This window comes from Marmota monax, unplaced genomic scaffold (assembly GCF_021218885.2).
Source record: "Marmota monax isolate L192 unplaced genomic scaffold, Marmota_monax_Labrador192_F-V1.1 WCK01_AAM20220418_F8-fsc00447, whole genome shotgun sequence".
NCBI classification, from domain to species: domain Eukaryota; kingdom Metazoa; phylum Chordata; class Mammalia; order Rodentia; family Sciuridae; genus Marmota; species Marmota monax.
In genome coordinates, this window is record NW_026694198.1 from 25,071 (window position 1) to 50,888 (window position 25,818).

A 25,818-nucleotide genomic window follows, 5' to 3' on the forward strand; every position below is an offset into this window, starting at 1 on the left:
ACAACCAGAAGCCTATACTTTGTCCCACTGTTTATGCTTTTAGCATCTTTTAAAATTTATTGGTTCTTTTTAGTTATACATGATAGTAGAACTCATTTTGATACAATTATGCAAGCATGGACTAGATCTCATTCGAGTTAGGACCCCATTCTTGTAGATGTACATTTTGGTGGGACCCACTGTGACGTTTTCATATATGTGTATAGGAAAATCGTGTCAGATTCATTCCACTTTCCTGTTCCTATTCTCCCTCCTTTCCTTCCATTACCCATTGTCTAATCTACTGAACTTCTCCCCCGCCTTTAACATCTCTAATCCATTTTCCTTTAGTACAAAATTTGTTTGGCAGAATTTTACAGTACTAAAGAGGTTTTGTCATATATATGTAAGACCATATTTGGGAAGTAACTAGGAGACAGATGACAAAAAGACTTGGAGAGAGACTCCCACATTCTCCTTTCCCTGGGAACCTGAACCACAGTGATTCTTGTGGTGAGAACCAGGACTTGTTCTCAAGTCAAAGCTGCTTCTCAGTAGCCACAGGAGTCCAGTCTCCATTAAATCCTTAGAGAATTTTATGTTTTTGTCTTAAACAAAATGATCTGGTTCTCAATCAGCAAGACATGTGCCAAATGGTTAACTTGTCTTCTACAGGTTTGTCATTTTCTTTGTACTCAATTTGCAAAGTTGACTTGAGTCTTAAAAAATCCCTAAGCATAAAAAAAAACTGGACTAGTTGATTATATACAAGTAGTTGTGTGCCCTGGGGTCTTCCAGGGAGGGGTCCTTGTAGCAGAATCTCTGCATCAGTCTGGTTTGAGAACACCACTATAGATATTTAAGCCTAAATTGAATGTGTGGGCCTTGTTCTCATAACAAAGCTACAGACATTCAAAGACATAATCTTGGCTTTCTACCAGAATTTCAAAAGCAATACAGTTAGAAGTGTTTAGCTAAAGCTACAAAATGAGAATTAGCCCTCAAAGTTTGATAGCTTAGATAATATATGCTCACACTTGAAAGACCAAAGCCAGGGGCTATAACTGATAAAAGGATCCATCCTTGATACGTGTGAGATTTAGTCCAAGCAGCCTCTCAAAGAGTAGACCTCCATGGTAACTATCGCAGGTCCGCTGTTTAAGCCTATTTCCCACCTCCCACCTTAAGCTAAGCAACTGGTTTCTTACCACATGTGGTGGGTTCATCGGTGCCATCTGCACAGTCTGCTTCCCCATCACACATCAGAGATTCTGGGATGCATCTCCCTTCATCACATCCAACCAGGCCTTCTGGACAGGAAGCTGTGTAGGAAGTGAAGCATATTTTTTTTTCATTGAGACTCACAGGGAATGGTAGAAACAGACAATTCTTTCATGGGTAAAGGGGTAATATTTCTATAACCTAAGACAATTCTAGGTAAGAAAGTTTTATCTTTGCAAATAGAATTTTTTTTCTATTTAAATAGAATTAAAACTTTAGATTTCATCATGAAGATGTTAAGACACCTGGGCAGTAGATGGAATTAGCATTAAACTGATTATCCTAGTTTTAAATAGTTACAAATGAAGTAGTGTTAGAGTTGGTCAACACTTGACCTAAAAGAAGTATTCTATTTATGAGATTGATTTATACTTTATCATAAAAATATTAGAATATATTAGATATTAGAGTATAATAGATATATAGATATTATAGGTTTAATGCTAGAAAAAAAATTAACTGGGATTGTGGTTCACCAAGAAGTCAGGAACAACTACAATGTGTATGTGAGGTCCAGAAGAGAAATGTAGTACTTGTCTTTGGGGATTTACCACCCTTAAGGAGGAATTTTTCCCTCCTACATTGGCTGCACAAGGCTGAGAGTCATCTGTCAGCTTTCCATGGGTTGGGCCATAACTGAATAGTGGGAAGATTCCAGGCAATGCTCAGAGCATCCATCCCTCACAAAAGTTTCTATTCAAGCACTGTTTTACATTTCCGCAGATAACTACATGTTGGTTACTGCTAGGAAGAAGCATCCTGTTTTTAGATATAGGATGCAGCCTCAGTTGTAGGGATTAAAATGCAATTTGCATAAAGCAACCCACATAGTACATCTGTCCTTGAGACACACGTGGGGAAGCAAGGCTCACCACAGACGTGCTCATCTGAGGAGTCGCCACACTGGTCGATGCCATCGCACCTCCAGCTGTCCATCACACACACCTTGTTCTGGCACTGCCACTGCCCAGCCAGACAATGGCTCTGGGGGCAGTGTGCTCTGTCGGACCCTTCTGCACAGTCCTGATGGAGATCGCAGAGTTCCCCAGCATCCAGGCACCGAGACTTTCCTGGACACTGGACTTTATGGTCTGGACATGCTGTCACCTTCACGTCTGAAAGGCAGGAGTTGGCTTGGTGAGGCCGAACCAGTGTTCTATGGATCTGCTTCTCCACTGTACCTATGGGTTGCTCATGGGACTTGGTCTACAGAACTCTGAGAACTAAAAGAGACGCCAACCATTGGAGACACAGTCACAATTTTGTACAACTGAAGTTTCACCCCAAAGAAGTTTTCAAAATGTCAATGAAGCTCATAATCACTTTCATTTTGAAAAAAAATAGAGAGACTCAGGTTAAAAACTCTCTTATAATACCAGAGACAATATCTATATTTAGCACATATGGCATACAGATGTTTAACGACTTCTTTATTTCATTTAATACTATATCGATAAATACTGCTAATGAACAGAGAAGATGAGAGAACATTAAAAATGTGTTCTACCCACCACAATCAACCTCATCGGAGCCATCCAAGCAGTCCCCAGCACCATCACAAAGCCAACTGACAGAAATGCACCTCCCATCGTCACACTGCCAGGCTTGTGGATGTCCACGGCATGCTTCCTCTGCAACCAGGGGTGGTGTTCAAGAAGAGGTGCAAAGGAAGATGAATTTGTCAAGATAGTGGCCGTTTTTAAATTGGGGTTTCATGGTGAGCAGCCCAGCCTAAGTCCTTAGCCCACTTCCTTAGCTTGAGTCCTTGCCAGAAAAAAATAACATAAGCAAAATAGAAGTACAGGGAAAATTGGCCTGAAATTGTATAATTCTACCCTGACTCCACCTCTTATTCAGCCCCACATTACCATACCTCTATAAATATTAACACCCCAGACCAGAGGGCTGTTGTCTCTCCCTCTGGGGAGAGCCAGCATTCTCCATTGAAGGTGTGCTCATTGCTTTACTCTGAGATAGCCTGCATTCTCCCCTAAATGTGCCTCTGCTTTCCTAAATAAACCCGTCTGCTGTCTGTCTGGTGTGTGCTGAAATTCTTTTTCTGCCATGTACACCAAAGACCCTATTCATCCAGGAACACCCCTACAGTGATATAAGGATCCCCAACCCTCAAGGGATGTGGTGGCATATGCCTGTAATCCCAGGGGACTTGGAAAGCTGTGGCAAGAGGATTCCAAGTTCGAGGCCAGCCTCAGCAACTTATCAAGGACTTAGTAAGACCCTGTTTCAAAAAATAAAAGGGCTGGGTATGTAGCTCAGAGGTAAAGTGCCCCTGGGTTCAATCCCCGGTCACCCAAAAACCAACCAAACAAAACCCCCAACCCTCTTCTGCCCTTCTGAGTTCTCAGACCCAGAGACTCAACCCCCTCTGGTTCCCTCTGCCCAGGAGCTCCCTTGCCTCCTCCTCTTTCTGTGCTGTGGCTCCACACCTCTATCTCTGAAGCACTCCCTTTTTGCATATAGCCTGTACTGCACCACCCCCCAAAAATGCATTGCTACTGAGAAAAATAAACAAATTTGGGTTTCATATCATGTATTAAATTAGAGAAGGAATAATTACCAATTTGCCACTGGAGTCAACCCTGAATTTGCTTGTCCTTTTTTCCCAAGATATACTTGTCCCTTACCAAGGGACAACTGCCCAGCAAACTAATAAGGTTTATCCTTCACACCATCCTGCTAGAACACAGTTGCCCAGCAAATCTTTCTGTGACAATGGAAACGTTTTGTGTCTGTTCTGTCACATGTCACTAGTCACATGTGACTACTGGGCACTTGAAATGCACAAGTGGGCTGTGGGTATGGCTTGGTGACAGAGCGCTTGCCTAGCATGTGCAAGGCCCTGGGTTCCCTCCCCAATACTGAAAAGAAAGCGGCTAATATAATACAATTGAGTTTTATTTAAATTTTGTACATTTTAATAAATTTAAGTCCCCATAGGTGGCTAGTGGCCAGCGCAGCTAAAGATCTAAGAAAATCTAGAAACTGTTGGTTCCTTCAAATATTTCCATCTAAGTATGCCTACTGGCAGCAAGTAAACCTAGAGAGTTAAGGTAAAATTAAAAAGCATGGTGGGGCATAGAACAAAGCATTTCTGTAAGCCAAAAAGTTTCTTTCTATCTGTAATATTATGTGGTTGCTAGCTATTCTGTTTTGGGGGAGATATTTTTGTTGTTGTGTTACTGTGCATGTGGTGTTAGGGATTGAACACAGAGCTTTGCACAACTCAGAGCTTTGCACAACTCAGAGCTTTGCACATGCTAAACTCACTCTACCACTGAGCTAGTTCCCCAATTCTAATATCAAATATTCATGTTAAGTTAGCTGTAGTAACTGACCAGGAATATGCAGGCAGGGTAAAGAAAAGGGATGCGGTACTCACCAAGTACCTTGGGGTTTTTGATTTTTTCCTGAGGACTTTTTTCCCTTCCACAATCACAATACAAGGATGTATATAAGTCACCTACTAAGAAGTTTCCCACATATACTGGTGTTCAGGTGACCCTTCTGGAGCTTTGAGCACTTTGAACACAGAATACTTGAGCTTCATTTCAGCATGATATTTGCAAAGTGGCTGATGTGACTATTGGTTTTGTAGTATTCTTTATGATGGTCAATTTGCAAAGTGGCTTTTTCATTGAACAAAGTCTCTAAACTTAGAAAGTTGAACTAACTGATTATATTCCAAACAAATTATGTGTCCCAGGGTCTTCAAGGGTTTCCTAAAGATAAACCACAGGATTACTCTAACTTTTGTATGTGGTTAAGTCTAAGTTGAAGGTGCGAACCTTATTCTGACAATCTCAAGACACATCCCAGGCTCTCCCTGGGAAAGCCTACAACAATCCAAAGAATTCACCATGTCTGCCTACCCTTTAAGATGCTGAAAACCACGAGAATGGACACTTGACAATCTAGCACAAATCGAGTATCCTTTATCTGAAATGCTTGGAACTAGAAGTGTTTCAGATTTGGGATTTTTTAAAAAATCTTAAGAATATTTACATAATAATAGATATGCATAATAATATTCATAATAATAGATCTTGGAGGTGGAACCCAAATCTAAACACAAAATTCATTTATGTTTCATATACACTTCATACGTATAATCTGAAGATTATTATATACAGTTATCTTTAGTGCCTTTGCATTTTGACTATGAGCCACAATACAAAGTCAGGTGTAGAATTTTCCACTTACAGTGTTGTGTTTGTGCTCAAGAAGTTTTAGATTCTAGAGCATTTGGGGGTTTTCAGATTAGGGATATACAACCTGCACTTGGCAATCAGGGTCAAGTTCACGATTGAGTCTTGAGAAGCACTTACCACACTGTTCGTCAGTTCCATCTGCGCACTCTTGCTCACCATTGCAGAGCCAGGCCACAGGAATGCACTTTCCACCACATGCAGCTTGCCGCGTATTGTTACACTCTGCTTCATCTGCATTAGATGATCAAGAAAAAGAGCCATGAGAGTTTCTGGCTCCCTTGGGTACAAGGGAGCACCTTGTCATGATAAAAAGCAGTAAGGGGTCATTTGGGAAGGTCTTCCTTCACCTCATTTTCAGGAAAACACCAGGGGAACTTAGTACCCCAAAGCCCCATGTGGGTTCACCAGTGAACTTCCAGGGAACCAGCTCTTTCTGGGGTCATGGAGTTGTTGCTGGAGGCTTTCTGTGTGCCTCCTTGTTTCCCTGTTAGAAAGAAGCGACTCACATTTGTGCACCCAGAGACATGAGGATGGTGCTTTCAGCTCTGGTTGAATCCCAAAGCCTTGGAGAAGGAATACTTACAAGTTTAGGCTCCAAGTATTTGAGATGTACAGACACATCTTAAAATAACATTAGAATTTTTGATCCTACATAATATCTTTAGCATGCCTCTAATAGCCAGGATATAAATAATTTTCAGTTATTTGCAAGAGTGATTCATATTGTTCTATTCAAGCCGTGAACCTGTGTTTTTTTTTACCTTTCCAAAATGATTGATGTTAAAAATAAGCCAGATACTGACAGTCCTCAAGGCGAAGCAATAGGAAGCCTAACTGTACTTCATTTACTACAGTGACCTAAGTTTCAGAGAGGAAAATCAATCGATTCCTATAAAGTATAATCCAAATCCTGTACTAGAAGTGTCTGCACCATGTGGAGAAGGCCCAGCCAGTCCTACTCTGGTGACAACTGTACACAGCTATGCCATGGAAGTGGACCACAAAAGGCTCCTGTGCAGATTACTCTTCTTGGGAAGGGACAACGTCCCAGTTCTGACTGGTGTCCCTTTGAGGTAGTGCTTTCCATATAGTTATTCCACATTTGATTTTTAAAGTCTGGAGTATAAAAAGACCAAAAATAAAATACTGAGTAAATATCACTTATCAATGGATAGCAGCTTCTCCACCACCTACTCACATTTCATCCAGCTATCTGGCTTAACTCAAGAACAAAACTATGAAATTCAGACCAGTCGATGTCAGCAACTGCTGCCATGGGAACACAGGCTAAGTCACCAGGCCACCTGGGTTAGAGTTTTGGTTAGATCACCTACTTAATGTGATCTTGGGAGAGTTAATTCCTCTCTTTGGACCTCAGTTTTAATATCTATACAATAAGTACAATAAGGCTAGTAAATAAGTGATCCTAAGAGGAAGATTTAAGGATTAAATGAGCACAAAGCTGCTTGGCACACAGTATACCACGTGCTCATAAAGCATTAATTCTTTTGCTACCTCTTCCAGTAGCTCTTTCCAGAAGGATCTCAATTAGGGTTGCAGTCAACCCTCCAAGATTACCCATCACAGGAGTCAGAACTTGAACAGTATTTTGTCCTGGTGATTCTCAATCTGGGAAACAAAAATGCATAAGGATTCTACATACTATCTGCAGACTGGTCTCAAACCTTACTTTTATCTACATGGGGGCTTGCTGTAATTGCATAAGAAATGTACTTAATACATTTATTTATATATTAAATTCACCATAGCTTTCTCAGTCAATACATTAAGTACAATGATTACATGCTGTTCTAAAACAGACAATAAAGACGCCTTCATAGTAGGTTATGTTGGAAATCACTGTTTTGTTTAAAAAAAAAAAACAAAAAACAAAAGACAAATAACTTTAAATCCTGTTTCAGAAGAGTGCAAGCAGATAAGCCACAGCAGAGATACTGGACCATGTTAACAACAAATTCTGAGGGTTAGAACCTTCCTAGGAGAAAAACAACTGTTGTAAAGTGACACCTCCTCCAAGCTGTCAACAGTACCTTGACGCTGTAAATTAAAATGACTAAATCTGCCTTTCATTCATGGTGGACAATCAGGCATTAACAATCCCACAGGGCAGATGGTTTCATAAATGCTGAACATCTCCTACAGCTGACTACATCATCAGCCACTAGTTTGACCCTTGGGGAACAACGCATTTCTCTGCCACCCTGGACACTCCACTCAGCTCATCTGAGCGTTGGGTCTGCCTACACCTAAGAGACATCAACAAGTACAGCAAGAAATGCACTCCTAAGGCACTTCAGGCCCCATCACCCTTTTCCCTGGGCTGTTTTTTTTTTGGCGTGAAGCGGCTCTTCACGAGGTCCTGACCTCCAAAAAGCTACATTTGTTGCCTGTCACACTAGGGCGCAGGTAAACGGGAGATCAGGGCCAGAAAGTGAATCCCACCCAGCCCGAACATTGAGGAGAAGGATGAGCCCAGAAGCAAAAGTGCCCGCGGCACCCCCAGGGTGGAGAGAGCTCCTTTTCCCTGCTGTGACACCGTTGGAAAAAGACACCGATTTCGCTGGCTGAGCCCACCTCCCCTCTCACCCACCTGCAGGTTTGTAAAGGGCCCTGCGACTCATCCAGGCGGCTACTCCTGAGGCTTAGCCTTGCCCACCTAGGACCTCCTCCATAACTCGCCGCCACCGCACAACGGGGCACCCAGCACCCTACGCTAGGTGCCCCAAGTTCTCTGCTTTCAATTCCTTCGGCATCCATCCCCAAAGCAAGGGACACTTGTACCCTGCGCGGACGGTCCCTTCTGAGGGCATCCCCGCCCGAGAACCTCACTCACCGGCCTCGCTGTCCATCGCGATTAGCACCACTGAAAGCAGAAAAAGAAGCGTAGGGCTCCCCATGGCTGGGCAGGAGACGGGGCGCCTCCGGGCTGGAGCGGCGCTCAGGGTGAAAAGAACCGGCAGGGAGGTGGAGGGAGGCGCGCGGCTGCGCCTGGGGCGGGCTCCAGCTTCCCGCGCCCGCTGCTCATTGGAACGACTGGGGAGGAGCCATGGAAGGATGGAGCTGGGAATCCGCGGCACTGCCGGGGAACACCTGCCCGGGAAGGACGTGGGCTGCTCCGGAGAACTGCTGCGCCCTCACATTGGTCTCTGTAGCTCTTTAGCGCTGAGAAGCGGCTGGAACTCCGTGTCCCCCACCTGCAACAGGAAAGCCTATTCAGGTCCTGGCTCCTGACAGACTTAGGGGCAAGGAAAGGGAGGGTCAGCGATATTTAGGTACTTATGAATTACCCAGGAATCTTAAAGTGCTCAAGGTCTGCAACAGGACTTTAGATTCTAAACCCATCGCCCTCACAAGTGCTGTCTTTGTTGCTGGTCCTCTCATTTCATGGAAAAGCAAGGGCTTAATAACTCCAAACTGGAGCATCACTGTGGTTGCAGGTCTCTGGTGCTGTTCTCTTGGAAATAATCCCCTCTTACCCCAACCCCCTTCCCAGGGCATCTAGGGAGAATCAGACCTTCCATAACCCAGGGTTTACGATGACAGCTGCCAGAGGCAGCAACCCTGTTTGGTTAATGGTCAGCCAACCAAGAATACAACACAAAAGCCCTGGAGAATACCATTCCCCTTTCAATCTGTATGGCTGAGAGAAGTGGGATGCTTCCAAACACTTGAAGGTGGACTGGAAGATCACATTTGATGAGTCTCAACCAGAGTCAGGCAAAATCCCATAGGGACATAGACTGTAGGGCTGGAAGGACCCTGAGGTCATCTTATTCAAACACTACTATTTATGAACGTGATGAGGGATAATTTTCATGGGCACTGCCCAACCTGTCCCCCTCACTAAGCTAAGCTGTGACACTCCATCTTTCCAGTATGCCAGGAGAGGTGAATGTCAGTTTCTTGGAAAGAACCTGATGGAATTAGAATTTATTATGTTAAATTGGCAAGGAACATTTATATTTTTGGGGAATGAGAGGCAGCAATAAAATACTAGGAAAAAATAGAAACAGAAAACTGAATTGCAAAGTGCCTCCTTAGATTTTATTTGCAACACTGTAGTCCAACAGCTTTCTTTAAAATCATACCTCCTCTTCATTTTCACTGTGGTTCCATCAAACTGCACTTGAAGACTTCAGAATGCCATATGCTCTGAAGTTTCCTTTAAATTCATTATATGCTCTAATTGCATACACCAATTTAAAAGACCTTCTGGTTTTAGCATGATTTGTACTGAAATGTTGATGCTTTGAAGCCAGATTATTGTAGATACCTAATAGCATTCAGTAACATGATAAGAGTCATCAAGAATAATAAGAATGTAGACCTGTTCTCTTCATATGAAGGCATTAAAACTAGTGAAGTAATTAGCTGCATCCCATAGACCTGGATCAAATCTTAACTAAATGAGATTATATACTGTCTTTGTCAGTTTGGGCTGCCATAACAAATGACTTAACCAACAGATGTTTATTTCCTCAGTTTGGGACATTGGAAAGTCTAAGATTAAGGTTTTAGGTAGATTCAGGTTCTGAGAGTTTACTTCTTGGTTCTCAGATGGCTGTCATCTTAGCATGTTCTCACGTGGCAGGTGGTGGGGGCGGAGCAGAAGGAAGGTAACCAAGCTTGCTCTCATGCCTCCAAGGGCACTAGTCCCATAGTAAAGTCTCCACCCTTATGATATAATTACATCACAAAGTCCCCACGTCTGCCGCAGCCCGGCTGGCTGGGCAAAATAACCGGGGTGGAGGGGGGTGGGGGGGGGGTGAAGAGCAACTTGTGTAGATTGATACAGCAGGAGTGGAAGCCATATATTGCAGGACAGGAGCGGTATTTATACATTCCACTCAGCTTATCTAATTAGCATAAACTAGATACATCAGTCAACCAATAAGGAATCTCCACACTTAATGGCTCCCTGGCATTACTTCACAAACCACTCCCTCTGGCAAAATGCCAGGCACCATCCAGACTTGTTTACAGACTCTTACACACTTCCTAATACTATCCCATCAGGGGTTAGTGTTTCAACATCAGAATTGTGTGGGAAGGAGGTGAACATGCAGTCTATACCTATGTCCATCTATATGACAGCCTTATTATTATTATAAATAGCATTGTCTCTTAATAGCTATACCAGCTCAGAACGTCACAGACAAGTGATGCAACACAAATAATATTTATATTTGTCTTTAAATTACCATATTCTTGGACCTCATTCATTTGAGTCACATGTGTTCTCCTCTTCTTGTCTCTCTTCACATTCCACATTTCGTCTTTTAAACAGATGTCTGTCTGTGGTAAGCAGAATGTCCCCTGCTCCACTTCCATCCATTCTAATACCCAGAACCCATGAATAAGTTGCTTTACATGGGAATGACACTTTGTAAACATGTTTAAATTAAGGATCCTAAAATGGGGAGATTACACTGGATTATTGTGGGGAGGGGGGCACAGCTCAAGCTATTCAGAAGAATTCTTACATGGGAAAGGGGACACAGGGGGGCCAGAGAAGGAAAGGTGATAATGGAGGCAGAGATTGGAGTGGTGTAATTGCTGGCTGGATGTGATGAGGCAAAGAATGTGGCAAACTTCTAGAAGCTAGAAAGGCAAAGAAATGAATTCTCTCCTATAAGACTTCAGAAGACACATAACACCCTGGTGACTGAAGACTTGATTCTAATACCCATTTCAGACTTCTAACTTCCATAATGTTAAGATAATAAATTTGTGTTGCATTAAGCCCCTAAGTCTATAGATGACTGTTATAGCAGCAACAAACTAATATAGATCCCCAGTGACCTTGTTCTTGTTCTTTTCCTAACTTTACTGTCCCTTCATTGTAACCACCACTAATTGCCCTGATTGTCTCTGTCCTCTAACGGAAAAGATACTCCCTAATGGTCAACAGTTCAGAGATCAGGAAGTGTGGGAGGTTAGGAGAGGCAAAAAGAGAAGAGCCAGTTCAGAATGATCCTCCTGCTTTTCCCCAGATGACTAAACCTCACAGTGCTTAACAACCTGGCTCCTGATATCTCCTCCAAGCTCACACCCCCAACAGAGACTTCATCAATGGCAATACGCTATTCATTTCAGCACTTAACTAGACTTGGTCTTGAGGATCTTGAAATTCATCTGTTGATTTCTTTCCTGAAATTGTTTGATTGCAGTGACTGTTGATTTGTATTTGTTTGTCTTACTTGATTTCTCTTCCTTAAAAGTTTTAATGCAGGTTCCCTGTGGATAAGCATAGAAATTCACATCTTTGAATTCACTGAACATTACCAATGACCTAGTATATTCCAAACATCATTCTGAATACTGGGGATGCACCAATGAGCAAAGTCAATATATTTTTTTTTAAATCTATCTTCATTCTAATATAAGTGGCTGGCAGGAGAGAGGAAAACAGTAAGTTCAAATATTTTGTAGTTCATTATAGAGTGAGAAACTCTTATGGAGAAAATGAGTTGGGTAAAAGGAATATGGAGTGCTGATTGGGGGGAGGGATGTTGGAAGTCTAAAGAACATTGCCATTAGAGCGCTCACTGAGAAAGTGTCTTTTGAACAAGTAAACAAGATAAACTTCTCACTCCAACCATGAGAAACTAAAGACTTTGAATATACACACCCACCACAAACCTCTAGAAAATTAAATAAAACATAAGACCCAATTATTTTCAGACACACTGAACAACAGGGAGTTCAGAACTGTGATCACTGAAAGAAACAGATGTCTTACCCCAGCCCAGGCTTCCTGCTGAAAACGGAGTTTTGAGGCAAACTCATCCTCCTCTTCTGCCGGCAGGTGACATGGGTCTGCCTAAGTTACAAGCCTCTGCAGCCATAAAGCACGCTGCAGCTCTCAATGATGGATTGGGTCTTTCAATGTTGCAACAAACCCCAGCACCGCAATTTCTTCTGAGTTCTTGTCTCTTGAATTCAGAATATGAAGTCCTGAGAGACCAGGATGAGCAATTCAAATGTGCACAGAAACCAAACTCCAACAGCACGAAAGTGAACCTAAAGGGATCACAGTTTCAGTGTGTTAGTCTAGGGGTTTATATAGCACTTGCTCCAATGCTATTGGTCCAAATTTATGCTAATCAGAGCTTGAAAAGGTATAACCCTACTGGTCCAAAATTATGCTAATTAACACTTGGAAATGTACTAATGCTATTGGTTAGCTTTGAATCCCAATGGATTTGCCTTGCTTCCATTTTCTCAACACTTTTCAGGAAGCTGAAGGTTGAGGTCCATGAATTGCGCATGCTTGGGTGGAAGAGCTGGATCTGGAGCTGCAAGACCACGTGCAGCTGGTGTCTGTGCTAGGACGGCAGGTCAATGTACCTTGGCTCGCCGGTAGTGTTGGTCTGTTCTTCTTATGCCCAAGCAGGCATGGCAGGGTCCGTGCAGCCTCGGCCCATGCTTGTTGCCTGTTGTCCAGCCCGCCCAAGTTGTTGTTCCACCACTCCACCACTGCTCTGCTGCCACTTGTCCCCAGGGACCAGTGGACCAGCTGAGCAGCGTGGCAGCTGGGGAGCCCTATCAGTACCTGGAGGCAATATCCAGACTAGATCCCAGGGAGAGGAACTCCAGACAGATCTGGGGGTCTCACTAAGTTAAGGAGGCAGAAATCGAGTTCAGGGAGGCTAAAGAGGCTAGAATTTTCAGGTTAGGGTTCCAAAGTGAAGGAATCTATATAAAAGAGTTTCAGAAATCTGCATAGGAAGGCTGAACTTGCTTGTGTAGGCATAGGGTGAAACTCCATGAAACTGCAAGGATAGGAAGGAGAAAAGGTATTGGGAAGTTGTAACTAATTTACAATTTTTAAAAAGGTTAGTAAACATTTAGGTCCCCTCCAACAAGAGTAAAAAGACTTCAGTAAATGTAAAATCAATTGGTAGCAACTCCAGAGGTCAGTGGCTTACATCTGGGGCAGAAATAGCCCTATAATACATGATATTCTAGACCTTCCCTAAAATAACTCTTAAAATAATGAAATGAACTTGTAAGTGACAGCCTGTCATAGAAAAGTTCAGTGCTTTTTAAAGTAATAAACATAATTTGAGAATTCAACAATGTAAAATTCAAATCATCTGATAGTTGGTAAAAATCGATAGACATCAAAAAGCAGGAGAAAAAGGCATAAGATAAGCAATCAATGAGAAAGACACAGAAGATGAAATTAACAGAAGAATTCTAGAGTCGTTATTATGAATGTGTTCGACATGCTAAAAGATGTAAAAGAAAACTTTGGTTTAATGAGTAAAGAAAAGGAAATTGTTCAAAAGAACCAAATGGAACTTCTAGATATGGCAAACTTCATTTCATGGGATTTATAATTGATCATACAAAAGTAAAAGTTATTGAATCTGAACACAGAAGAGAATGTATTCAGAATGAAGCACCAGGGAAAAGAAAAATGAAATGAAGAGTCTCAGCAACTATGGAACAATATCAAGCTATGCAACATATCTGCAATTAGTCACAGAAAAGGGGGGTTCAGGATATTTGAAGAAATAATAGCTGAACATTTTTTAAATTAGGTAAAAAGTATAAACTCAATATTATCCAAAAAATTCAACTCAATCAGAATAAATTCAAAAATACTGCATGATGCCTCTTCATAAACAAATAACAGAAAACCCATGATGAAGAGAAAATTCTAAAAAGCTGCCGAGCAAAGAGATGAATGTGCAGTGGAAAGAACAAAGATAAGAATAATGGCAGACTTTTATGAGAAACTATGCAAGCCAGTAGACTGTGAAACGACATCTTTTGGTGGGAGGGGAGGTGTTTATGTTTCACTCTTTTTCTTCCCACATTTTTGGTTGGTGCATTATGATAGTACATCACGGCAGGATTTGTTGTTGCATATTTATACATGCATATAATATAACAATAAAATTTGACCAATATCACTCTCCAGCATTTGTCCCAATATAACATTTTTTTTTTAATTTTTTATTGTTGGCTGTTCAAAACATTACATAGTTCTTGATATATCATATTTCACAATTTGATTCAAGTGGGTTATGAGCTGTTGAGAGCCACAGCCTGAGGGGCCCCAGCAAACTTCCAGCTGCCAGCAAACTTCCAGCTGCCGGCTGATGATTGGCTCACAGCAGCCCCAGCAACATCTAGCTGATTGGCTTCTCGGCCCCAGCAACATCTAGCTGATTGGCTCCTCTTCGGTGATGCTCATTGGACTGTTTCCCTGCCCTTTCAGACCACGGAGCTGCTCATTGGGGGACTTTTTTGGCTCCGCCCACGTGACCCAGCCAATCGGCCTCAAGAGCAGGAGGATTGGGGGAGGTGGAGAGAAGCTTGTGGGGGAGAGAGAGGCTTGTGGAAAGCCGGTGGTGGCAGTTGAGGCTCTGAGGGTTTTTCCTGAGAGGCTATTTTGTTTGGCGTGTGTGGTTCTAAAAATAAAGTTAGTTTCTTTTGACAAGTGGCTCCTGATTGTGCCCAGCCAGACTGCGGAATTTGGTGGCCCGTACGGGGAGCGACTGAGGGTAAGTGAAACTGCTCGCCCCTGAGGGCAGGGCGAGAGGATGGGTAGCCATTTTAAGATTCCTCTTTTATTTTGCTTCACTTTTGTTTTAAGTTGCCTGTCCCTGGAGATGAGTGAGACGGAAGAAAAACCGCTCACATCTGAGGAAAAACTATTTACGTCTGAGGAACAGATAGGGAGAAAGGACGGATGCACATGTCAGGAGGATAGAAAGGCTATAATGACTTTTTGTTGTTCCCTTTTTATTTCATTCTGTCTCGGTTTTGTTTGGCGTCATCTTGTTGGGTTGTATTATAGTAGAAATATGGGATCAGAAATTAGTAAAAAACAAACTGAAAGAGTGTTAAGTAAATTGTTAGAGGAAGGAGGCATCCCAGTAAAATCAAGAGCAGTCAGGGCATACGTTGATACAATACAAAAATGTAGCCCATGGCTTTTTAAGGAGGAGTTGTTGAATATATCACAATGGAACCATCATGGTGAAGATTTAAAAAGAATAGAAAACAAAAGCCCAGGGACTCTGCCAGTTGGCACATTGCCATTGTGGACATTCGTATCTTGTTTGCTTAGTCCAAAGCCTTCAGTTCAGACAATGGTAGAGGAAGGAGAAGTCATAATGATTCAAGTAAAAGAGAAGGTCTCTCAAGTTAGTCAGACAGAGGAAAAGATTCAAGTAAAAGAGAAGGCCTCTCAAGCTAGTCAGACAGAGAAAGAAAGTGTAAAACAGAAAAAGCCATCAGGGGGAAAGTTACAACAGGAGACTGCTACTAACACCTTTCTATCACCAGAGGGTGTAAGTGTCCAACCAACAGCACCACCTCTACAGGAGACTGCTACTAACACCTTTCTATCACCAGAGGGCGTAAGTGTCCAACCAACAGCGCCACCTCCATATGCTGGGAGGCCCCCAACCCCCGCAGTTGATAGTTGGGATCCTGAGACAAGGTCTCAAATATTAACATGCCCTGTATTTGAGGCAGGAGGGCAGCGATTTTACCAAGTTTTAAATTTCAAAACAGTGAAGCAGCTAAAAGAGGCTGTAACAACCTATGGTCCTCAAGCACCCTTCACTGTAAGCATGGTCGAATCCATTAACAACTTGAACATGACGCCAGCAGATTGGGCTAATATGTGTAAAGCTGTGCTAAATGGAGGACAATACCTGTTATGGAAGGTTGCCAATGAGGAATTTTGCAAGGAGATGGCTAGGCGAAATGCAGCAGCTGGTTATCCTCAGAGAAATCTAGATATGTTGTTAGGAAAGGGACCTTATGAGGATCAGCAGCAACAAATTGCATATGATCCTGGCGTATACGCACAAATTGCTGCAGATGCAATTAAGGCATGGAAGACTTTACAAGGACATGGAGGTTTATAAGGTCAATTATCTAAGGTAATACAAGGAGCTAATGAACCTTATGCTGAATTTGTAGATAGGCTTATTCAAACAGCTACCAGAGTTTTTGGGAATACAGAACAAGCAATGCCATTACTAAAACACCTGGCTTATGAGCAAGCGAATCGTTGGTGCAGAGATATCATTAGACCATGGAAACATGAAGATTTAAACACATATATTAAATTATGTAGAGACATTAATGAACAAGAGCAAGTCGTGGCAGCTGCAGTAAAACAGGCTTTAGATGCCAGAGACATTAATGAACAAGGGCAAATTGTGGCAGCTGCAGTAAAACAGGCTTTAGATGCCAGGCCAAGAACATGCTACAATTGTGAACAAACAGGACATTTTAAAAGGAATTGCCCCATTGGAGGAGGGTTTAACAAAACTAGGTATCAAAGGAGTAGAATACCAGGTATTTGCCCACGATGCCGTAGAGGGAGACATTGGGCTAATGAATGCCGTTCTCAAACCACCATAGAGGGTACTCCATTATCAAAAAATGAACAAGGACCAGGTGTTTATCCACGATATCGTGGAGAAAGGCATCGGGCTCCATTGCCAAAAAATGGACAGGGGGGCCCAATGCTCCGGGGCCCAAAACCACAAATATACGGAGCACTGGAGGAACCCAGCAACCCCATCAGGGTAGTGCCCAGGACACATTGTCCATCAGATCCCTCATCAGACAAACCAGAGGGAGCGCAGGGTTGGACATCCGCGCCTCCGCCAGAGCAGTACTAACTCCAGAGATGGGAGTTCAAATCATTCCCACAGGGGTGAAAGGACCTCTTCCCAAAGGAACAGTAGGCTTATTATTGGGACGCAGCTCTTCTACTCTAAAAGGACTTATGATAAGTCCTGGGGTAATTGATCCCGATTATGAAGGTGAAATAAAAATTATAGCCAGTTCTCCAAAGGGTATATCAGTAATTTCACCAGGAGATAGAATAGCACAGTTACTAATAATACCCAGCCTACATGATAAATTTTCCAGTCGTACTGTAGAAAGAGGTTCCAAGGGATTAGGCTCCACAGGTGTAGATTGGGCTATGCTTTCTTTAAATTTAGATTCTCGCCCCATGCTAAAACTAAATATTCAAGGACATGAATTTAATGGGCTACTGGATACAGGTGCAGACCTTAGCATCATCTCTCGTCAAGAATGGCCAAAACATTGGCCATTACAACAAGCCACTCAAACGCTTCGAGGCCTAGGAGTGGCGACTAATCCCCATAGAAGTGCAATGGTATTAGATTGGAAGGATCCTGAAGGATGCGAAGGAACTATACAGCCATATGTATTGGATCATCTTCCCGTAAATTTATGGGGACGAGATGTCCTAGATCAATTAGGTTTGACATTAACAAATAACATCAACCAAAATGCACCCACTATTATGACTAGACAAGGTTTTAGGAAAGGAAAAAGATTAGAAAAACAAGAACAAGGTATAGCAGCACCAATACAAATAGATCAAGGAACAGACAGACATGGGTTGGATTTTCAGAAAGGGCCACTGAGACAATAAAAATTACTTGGAAATCAGAAAGACCAGTATGGGTTCCTCAGTGGCCCCTGACTAAAGAAAAGATACAAGCAGCCCATGACCTGGTCAAACAACAATTAGCAGAAGGACATATACAACCTTCTGTATCTCCCCATAATACTCCCATTTTTGTCATCAAAAAGAAATCTGGTAAATGGAGATTATTGCAAGATTTAAGAGCCATTAATAATGAGATGGTTATTATGGGACCTGCTCAATCAGGGATTCCTCAGTTGTCTGCTTTGCCAAAAACCTGGTATGTTTTAGTTATAGATATTAAAGATTGTTTTTTTTCAATTCCAATTCATCCTGAGGATAGTCCACGTTTTGCATTTACTATCCCTGCACTGAATCATGAAGGTCCTGATCAGAGATATGAATGGAAAGTACTCCCTCAAGGGATGGCTAACAGCCCAACTATGTGTCAAATTTATGTTAACAAAGTAATCCAGCCACTTAGAAATCAAAATCCTGAACTACAAATATTTCACTATATGGATGATGTATTATTAGCACACAAAGATAAAAACACATTGCTAGAATGTTATGCCACACTTACAAACTTATTAAAAAATTATAATCTAGAGATAGCAATAGATAAAGTACAATTAAATTTTCCAATTAATTATTTAGGAGTTCTACTATCCTCAACCATGGTCCGTCCACCAAAAATTCAAATACGAGTAGATCAACTCAAATCACTTAATGACTTTCAAAAGTTATTAGGAGACATAAATTGGATAAGGCCTTATTTAGGTATACCAACAGGAGAGTTGGGACCTTTATTTGATATCCTAAAAGGTCCATCAGATCCAAATTCACCCCGAATGTTAACGCCTGAAGCAAGAAAGGCATTAAAAATCATTGAAACATATATGGAAAATATGCATTTGGATAGAATTGATATAAGTTTGCCTTTATTATTTATTGTACTACCAACAAAAAATATTCCTACAGGAGTATTTTGGCAAGAAGGTCCATTATTATGGATACATTTATCTTATTCTCCTAACACTATTCTTACTAGGTATCCTGAGGCTGTAGGACAATTAATACTCAAAGGAATAAAAGCAGCAAAGGGAGTGTTTGGAATTTCTCCCAATAAAATTATTACTCCATATACTATGAATCAAATTGATGAGTTAGCTAATGAGTTAAATACTTGGGCAATAATCATGTGCAAATCTAATGTTTCATTTGATAACCACTTACCGTCTAATCCTTTATTGTCTTTTTGGTCATTGCATCCTGTAATTTTTCCAAAAATGACAAGAAAAACACCTATCATGAATGCTCCAAATATATTCACTGATGGGTCAAATAATGGTACAGCAGCAGTAGTTACCCCTGATCAAACTTTTACATTTTTAGTACCCAAACAATCAGCTCAAAAGGTAGAGCTTAATGCAGTTTTACAAGCTTTTGTGATGTTTAAAGATTCTGTATTTAATTTATTTTCTGATAGTCAGTATGTAGTTAATGCTATAGTATCTCTTGAAGATGCTGGTAGGATTTCCCCTTCTTCTACTGTTTTCTCTTTGCTTTCCACTATACAAAGTCTAATCTGGGACAGAAAAGATCCATTCTTTATAGGACATATCAGGGCACATACAGGATTGCCTGGAGTCCTTAGTTTGGGCAATGATTTAGCAGATAAAACTACACATGACATACATATTTTCTCTACACTAGAAGAAGCTATAAATTTTCATAAAAAGTTCCATGTCAATGCTAATACTTTACAAAAGCATTTTAAAATAACTAAGGAACAAGCTAGACAAATAATAAAACAATGTCAAAATTGTGTGACCTTTTTACCACAAGTTAATCTTGGAGTCAATCCTAGAGGATTGATACCTAACCATATTTGGCAGATGGACGTCACACACTTGCCAGAATTTGGAAAATTAAAATATTTGCATGTTACAGTTGATACTTCTTCTGGATTTTTGATGGGCTCCCTTCATGCCGGAGAAAAAACTAAAGATGCTATAGCTCATTGCTTACAAAATTTTGCCACTGTGGGTGTTCCAAAACAGTTAAAAACAGATAATGCCCCTGGTTATACTTCTACCTCTTTTAAACAATTTTGCTCAACATTTGTCATTACTCATATAACAGGAATCCCATACAATCCACAGGGACAAGGCATAGTTGAAAGAGCTCATCAAACTATTAAAATGTACTTATTAAAGCAAAAAGAAGGAATTGGGAAGGGGTATATATTCCCCAAAGATAAACTTAAAATAACCCTTTTTACTCTAAACTTTTTAAATTTGGATTCATCAGGACTTAGTGCTGCGGAAAGGCATATGTGTCCAAAAAATGTACATAAGCCCAAGGTACTTTGGAAGGATATTCTAACAGGACAATGGAAAGGTCCTGACCCAGTAATTGTCTGGAGTCGGGGGTCTGTTTGTGTGTTTCCACAGGGAGAACAGCAGCCGATTTGGATTCCAGAAAGATTAACTAAAGCGATTTCTACAGACCAAAAAGAAGATGATTTGGCTCAAATCCATAACAACTGATATCCAAAACTCCAGTTTGGCTATTCTTACATCTGCAACAGAACCAGGATGCTTTTTTCAATATCTATTTTATTATTGCCCTTTGCCATATCATGAAGTTCTATTTTGTTTTTTGAGCTCATATAGACCTAGGTTAATGTTTTGCTGATCAGTTCTATTTTTTGACTATAGAGTTTTTAAGCATTGCAATGGAGATTTCACCTGTAAAAAGTTATAAGGCCTTTACTATAATGTTATGTGTTGTATGTATTATATTATGTGTGCACACTTGTGTTTTGTGTTATATGTTTGAATGTACGTATGTCCATATATCATATATGATGAGCGCTCATGATAAAATGGATCCAAATATTTTTTTTCACGTGATTTATATGGTTTAATTTAAATTGGGTAAACAACTCTTGAGGATTGTTTTAATATGTAAACAAAAAATAAGGTTAACAGATCTGTTTGTTTACTTTCACCTTTCCTTTTCATTATATTTAATAATTCTCTTAAAGATAATGTAAATTGTTAAGAAAATTGTTTTCTTTTAGTGCCTTCTGTAATGTTACATAATTTTTTCTTTAGCCATTATTGCCAGAATTCCTATCTTCATCCCAGTGCTGGTGAAGTCAAAGATAAAACCAATCTACAGCTTCTACAATAGCCATCACTGAACTGCTTGCAGAACTTGCCTGGACACATTGTGAGCTCACCTGTATGCATTGTGAACTATCTGTTGGTGCAGTGACTTATGGTAGTGTTGGGGTATTTTTGCTGATGATGTCACCGGTGGTACAATTTTTCAAAGGAGCCCTCAATTGGCTTAATGTCATGGCATTTTGCATCCTCCTCTACTAGTGATGGTCTAAAATTTGGGGGCCAACAGAGGTGAGGCAAAGAACCTCACCCCCCCACAGGTGCAAAGGCCTATCCACAAGTATGGCTGTATGCTGGACCGGTAGTCGGTGACGGGTATGATCCAATTGCAGTGGTACCAACCTAAGACAGGAGGCTGACGCCTAGAGGTCAGTTCATCCGATGACGGGTAAGGACCATATGTTGAATTGGACTGCCTAACAGGCACGGTCCCTAAGCCACATGCTTGTTGTTTAAACAGAGAGGGGGAGATGTTGAGAGCCACAGCCTGAGGGGCCCCAGCAAACTTCCAGCTGCCAGCAAACTTCCAGCTGCCGGCTGATGATTGGCTCACAGCAGCCCCAGCAACATCTAGCTGATTGGCTTCTCGGCCCCAGCAACATCTAGCTGATTGGCTCCTCTTCGGTGATGCTCATTGGACTGTTTCCCTGCCCTTTCAGACCACGGAGCTGCTCATTGGGGGACTTTTTTGGCTCCGCCCACGTGACCCAGCCAATCGGCCTCAAGAGCAGGAGGATTGGGGGAGGTGGAGAGAAGCTTGTGGGGGAGAGAGAGGCTTGTGGAAAGCCGGTGGTGGCAGTTGAGGCTCTGAGGGTTTTTCCTGAGAGGCTATTTTGTTTGGCGTGTGTGGTTCTAAAAATAAAGTTAGTTTCTTTTGACAAGTGGCTCCTGATTGTGCCCAGCCAGACTGCGGCACTTCCCTGTTTTTTTTTCTCCCTATTATAACCATTTCATTTCTTTCTTTCTTCTTTTGTTTTGTTAATTGTCTGTATTCCACTTCTTAAATGTAAACTCCATTAGGGCAAAGAGTTGTGGTTGTTCTGTTCACTGCTCATTCCTGGCTCAGAGAAGGTGCTCAAAATGTATTTGTTGAATGAATGAAGCATTCCTGTAGATCCAAGCAGTAGTACTAAGGCCTAAAACCAACATTTTTAGCATAGATTATCAGTAGTCGATGGTGAATCTTCTTTAACTAAAAGTTGAGATATATGTCACATATCAAACCAAAATGTTTAGCTACAATAGTCTGTAATTAGTGCTTATTAATGTATATGTAATATGGATCCTGATCTTGTTCAGGCAGTTATTCTTCCTTCTCTGAGAAAAAAGATATTTTCCAGGGAAGATAGCATTTCCCCTAACTTCTCTGCAATTGTACATTAGGGCTCCAAAGTGTTATTATCTAAAGTGAAGGTGAATAAATTTGTCCCCAGAAAACGGGACAGGAGTTGTGTCTTTTTATAATTTATGTACTTTAGTTTATAAGCACAAAGGTTAAGTCTGTGGTTATAAGGTAAACAATGACAACAGAAACCATAAGAAAATTATTTGAGGAGACACCTTGTGATACATTTCTAACTGTGTCTCTCTTTACCCGGAAATCATATTGTAAGGGTAAAAGAAATTGAAGTTAAAGCGTAAAAGTTAAAGGGTAAAAGACCGGGTGTTGTAAAGTTTCTAAGCTGCAAGGTCTGAGTTAAAATGTAAAGGATTAGGTATTGTTAGGTTTCTATGCTACCTGCAAAACCTGAAATCCCTGTAGCTATTAGGACAGTACTGGAATTGCCCAGTAAATATTCCCACTGACTCCCTGGTTGTCCAATAACTTGGGACTCTGTGTAACTGGTCACATAGTCCTTTAGGCCCTAAAACCAATCAGTTTGAATGTGTACCCCGTTTAGAAATGACCTATCACTCCAGCCTGACCTGTTCCCGCCAATGAATGAACTAATCATGTTTAGGAGCTGTTGTTTGATTTTCCCGCGGTGTATAATGATTTGTTAAAGGAGACTGTGATGTATGTAAAATCCCCGCCCTCCCCAAAAAAGTGTACTTAAGCAGTGCTCAGCCCCTGCTCGGGGCTCTGGGCTGTTCTCCCTTCTTGAGTGGGCACGGAGCCCCAGCATGCTGGTTCAATAAATCCCCTTCTGCCAATTGCATGAGTGGTCACTTGGTGGTCTCTTTCTCCGACGCTTCGCCTGACCCTTACAATATGTCCTCACCACTGCCATGAAACTTGAAGTGACCCTGTATTTCTCAACTATTTTTTTCAAGAATGCTGAGTAACAAACCACCCAATGGCTTATAACAACAAACTTTTTTTTTTCTCAGAGATCTGCAGGTCATCTGTGTTGGGGAGGAAAGGTTCCAACCTTCCTAGGGCTCCTGCAAGGTCTGAAATAAAAACTGATAAAGACGAATTAACAGAAGAAAATGTGATATAATAAATATATTATATAGTCAAATTTTTACATGTCATAAGAGGGAGACTTCAGAAGTGAAGATCTAAAGATCAAGAAAGTCTGTCATTTTTAATGCTTAGATTTGGCAAAGAATGGACAGCTATATAAAAATGTGACTGGACAAAAAGAGTATGACTTAACTGTAACGGACTAAATGGGGAAACTTAGAAAAGCCTGTCCAGATCCTTCTAGGACTCTGGGCAGCTTGTCTTCCTCCTAGGGAGAGGGTAGAACTTCCAGAATGAGTGCCTTATGACCCACTATCAGACAAGATAGGTCAGAGGATTTCTTTATGGCCAGCTTGTACACAGAAAGGTGGGGCTCATTATTTCTAGGTTTTATGGCTGGTTTGGTGGGTAGCTGGGTTCTAGTTTCTTTACTTGCGAGGGCAGAGAAAGAGAAGCAGAAGAAAGGACTTGAGAAAGATATTTCTTCTGAGCTACTTTCTGTTATTTCCAAGCATTCCACATGCCAAGCACCCTACTCTGGCCTATCGCTTTGGGAGCCTCACCAGCTGGGACAGCTTTATTTCAGGATGTGGATTTCCTGGGCTTATGGTCCAAAAATTCTTTGTATCACCCTGCTGGTGAAATTAAAATATCTTTATTTATTTTATATATTTTATATTTTACTTTAGTATAAAATTCCAGGTTGACAGGGTTCTTTTTGTTTATTTTAAAGATTTGGGTTTTTTTCTTCTTTTTTTTATTATTATCATTTTCTTTTGACTCGCATGGTTTCTAATGAAAAGTCTATGAAAATTATGATTCCTTTGCATATAATTAATTCCCTTTTGTCTCCTTCTGGTTCCTTTTAACATTTTCTTTCTATTTTTTAACCAATGTCCTTATGATATGCCAGGGTATAGTTCCTTTTATGTCTATCCTACTTGGGCTTCTTTGACTTTCTTGGATCTGTAGTTTATAGATTTCATCAAATTTGGGACACTTTTGTTCATTATTTCTTTGATTTTTTTTTTTTTTGGTCCATCCTCATTTCCTTTCTGGGGCTACAATTGTGTATATATTAGGCTTCTTTATATTGTGCGGTAAGTTACTGAGGTTCTACTCATTCTTTTTTCAGTCTTTTTCCTTGTGTGGGTCATTTTGAATTGTTTTTATTGCTGTTTTCGAATTCATTAATTTTTTTTTGCACTGCCTAATGTGCTACTGATCCATCGAGAGAAATTTTTATCTCTGATATTGTATTTCCCATTTCCAGGTTTTTGTTTGTTCATTTGTTTTTCCCGTAACACTAGAGAGTGAACCCAGGGTGGCTTTACCATTCAGTCACACCCCCAGTCCTTTTTATTCTGAGAGACAGGTCTCACTAAATTGCCCAGGCTGGCTAGAACTTGCAATCTTTCCATCTCAGCCCTATAGTTGGGATTACAGGCAGTGCTACCATACTTGGCTCCAGAAAATTCTATTTGCTTCTTTTTAAGTCTCTCTGATTTCGCAATCATATTTTCTTTTAAATCCTTGAGCATATAGAGCACATTTATAATACATGTTTAAAGCCTTTCTCTGTAATTCCATCACTATTATCACTTCTGTATGTGCTTCTGTTGATTGTATGAAATATTTTCCTAGCATTTGACATGTCTCTTAATTTTTGATTGGATGGCTGACATTTTGAATATGTTGTTGAATCCTGAATTTTATTATTTTTGTGGCGGTTATAAAGGATTAGACTTTGTTCCTGCAAGCAATTAATTTTCTTACCGAGTAGTTTGATCCTTTCAGGGTTTGTTTTTAAGCTTCTGAAGGATGCATTAATTCACTTTGATTTCTACAGTCCTGGACTAGTTTATGCCACTACTGAGGCATGACACTTGTAGGATATCTACTGCAAGCTGCATGTTAGTCAGCAAAGTTTCTGGACTTGATTGCCTGGAACTCAAATGACTTACTGCTCTACAGTAATTGTTCTTTCCTGGCCTTGTGGAGCTTCACATGATATATTCACTCATTTTTATTCAGTTAAAATTTCAGATACTCCTATGCAGAGTTTTGAAGCTCTTTACGTGCTATTCATTCCTTTCCAGAATTTTGCCCCCCTAAAAGTCCAACCAACGTGTCCTCTCCCGATTTCTTAAACTCTACCCCTGTCTTCCCAACTCAGTGAGACCTTAGTTATGAGTTTCCTTTCCCTGAACCAGACTGACAGTTGCCAGTAGGCAAAAAGTCCAGGTGGCATGCGCTGTGCTC

The 25,818-nt window shown here is 41.0% G+C and overlaps 1 protein-coding gene across 1 annotated transcript in view; it reads right to left on the bottom strand.

Annotated features, from left to right (window-relative positions):
* Positions 1-9,609, bottom strand: part of LOC124108034 (putative vitellogenin receptor) — a 31,462-nt gene extending 21,853 nt beyond the window's left edge. The window contains exons 1-6 of the mRNA XM_058586092.1: positions 9,599-9,609; positions 8,344-8,543; positions 5,607-5,720; positions 2,772-2,891; positions 2,133-2,375; positions 1,188-1,301 (exon numbers count right to left, since the gene is read on the bottom strand). Coding sequence (XP_058442075.1) covers positions 1,188-1,301; positions 2,133-2,375; positions 2,772-2,891; positions 5,607-5,720; positions 8,344-8,543; positions 9,599-9,609 — 802 coding nt within the window. The remainder of the gene's footprint in view (positions 1-1,187; positions 1,302-2,132; positions 2,376-2,771; positions 2,892-5,606; positions 5,721-8,343; positions 8,544-9,598) is intronic.
* Positions 9,610-25,818: the final 16,209 nt, after the last annotated feature.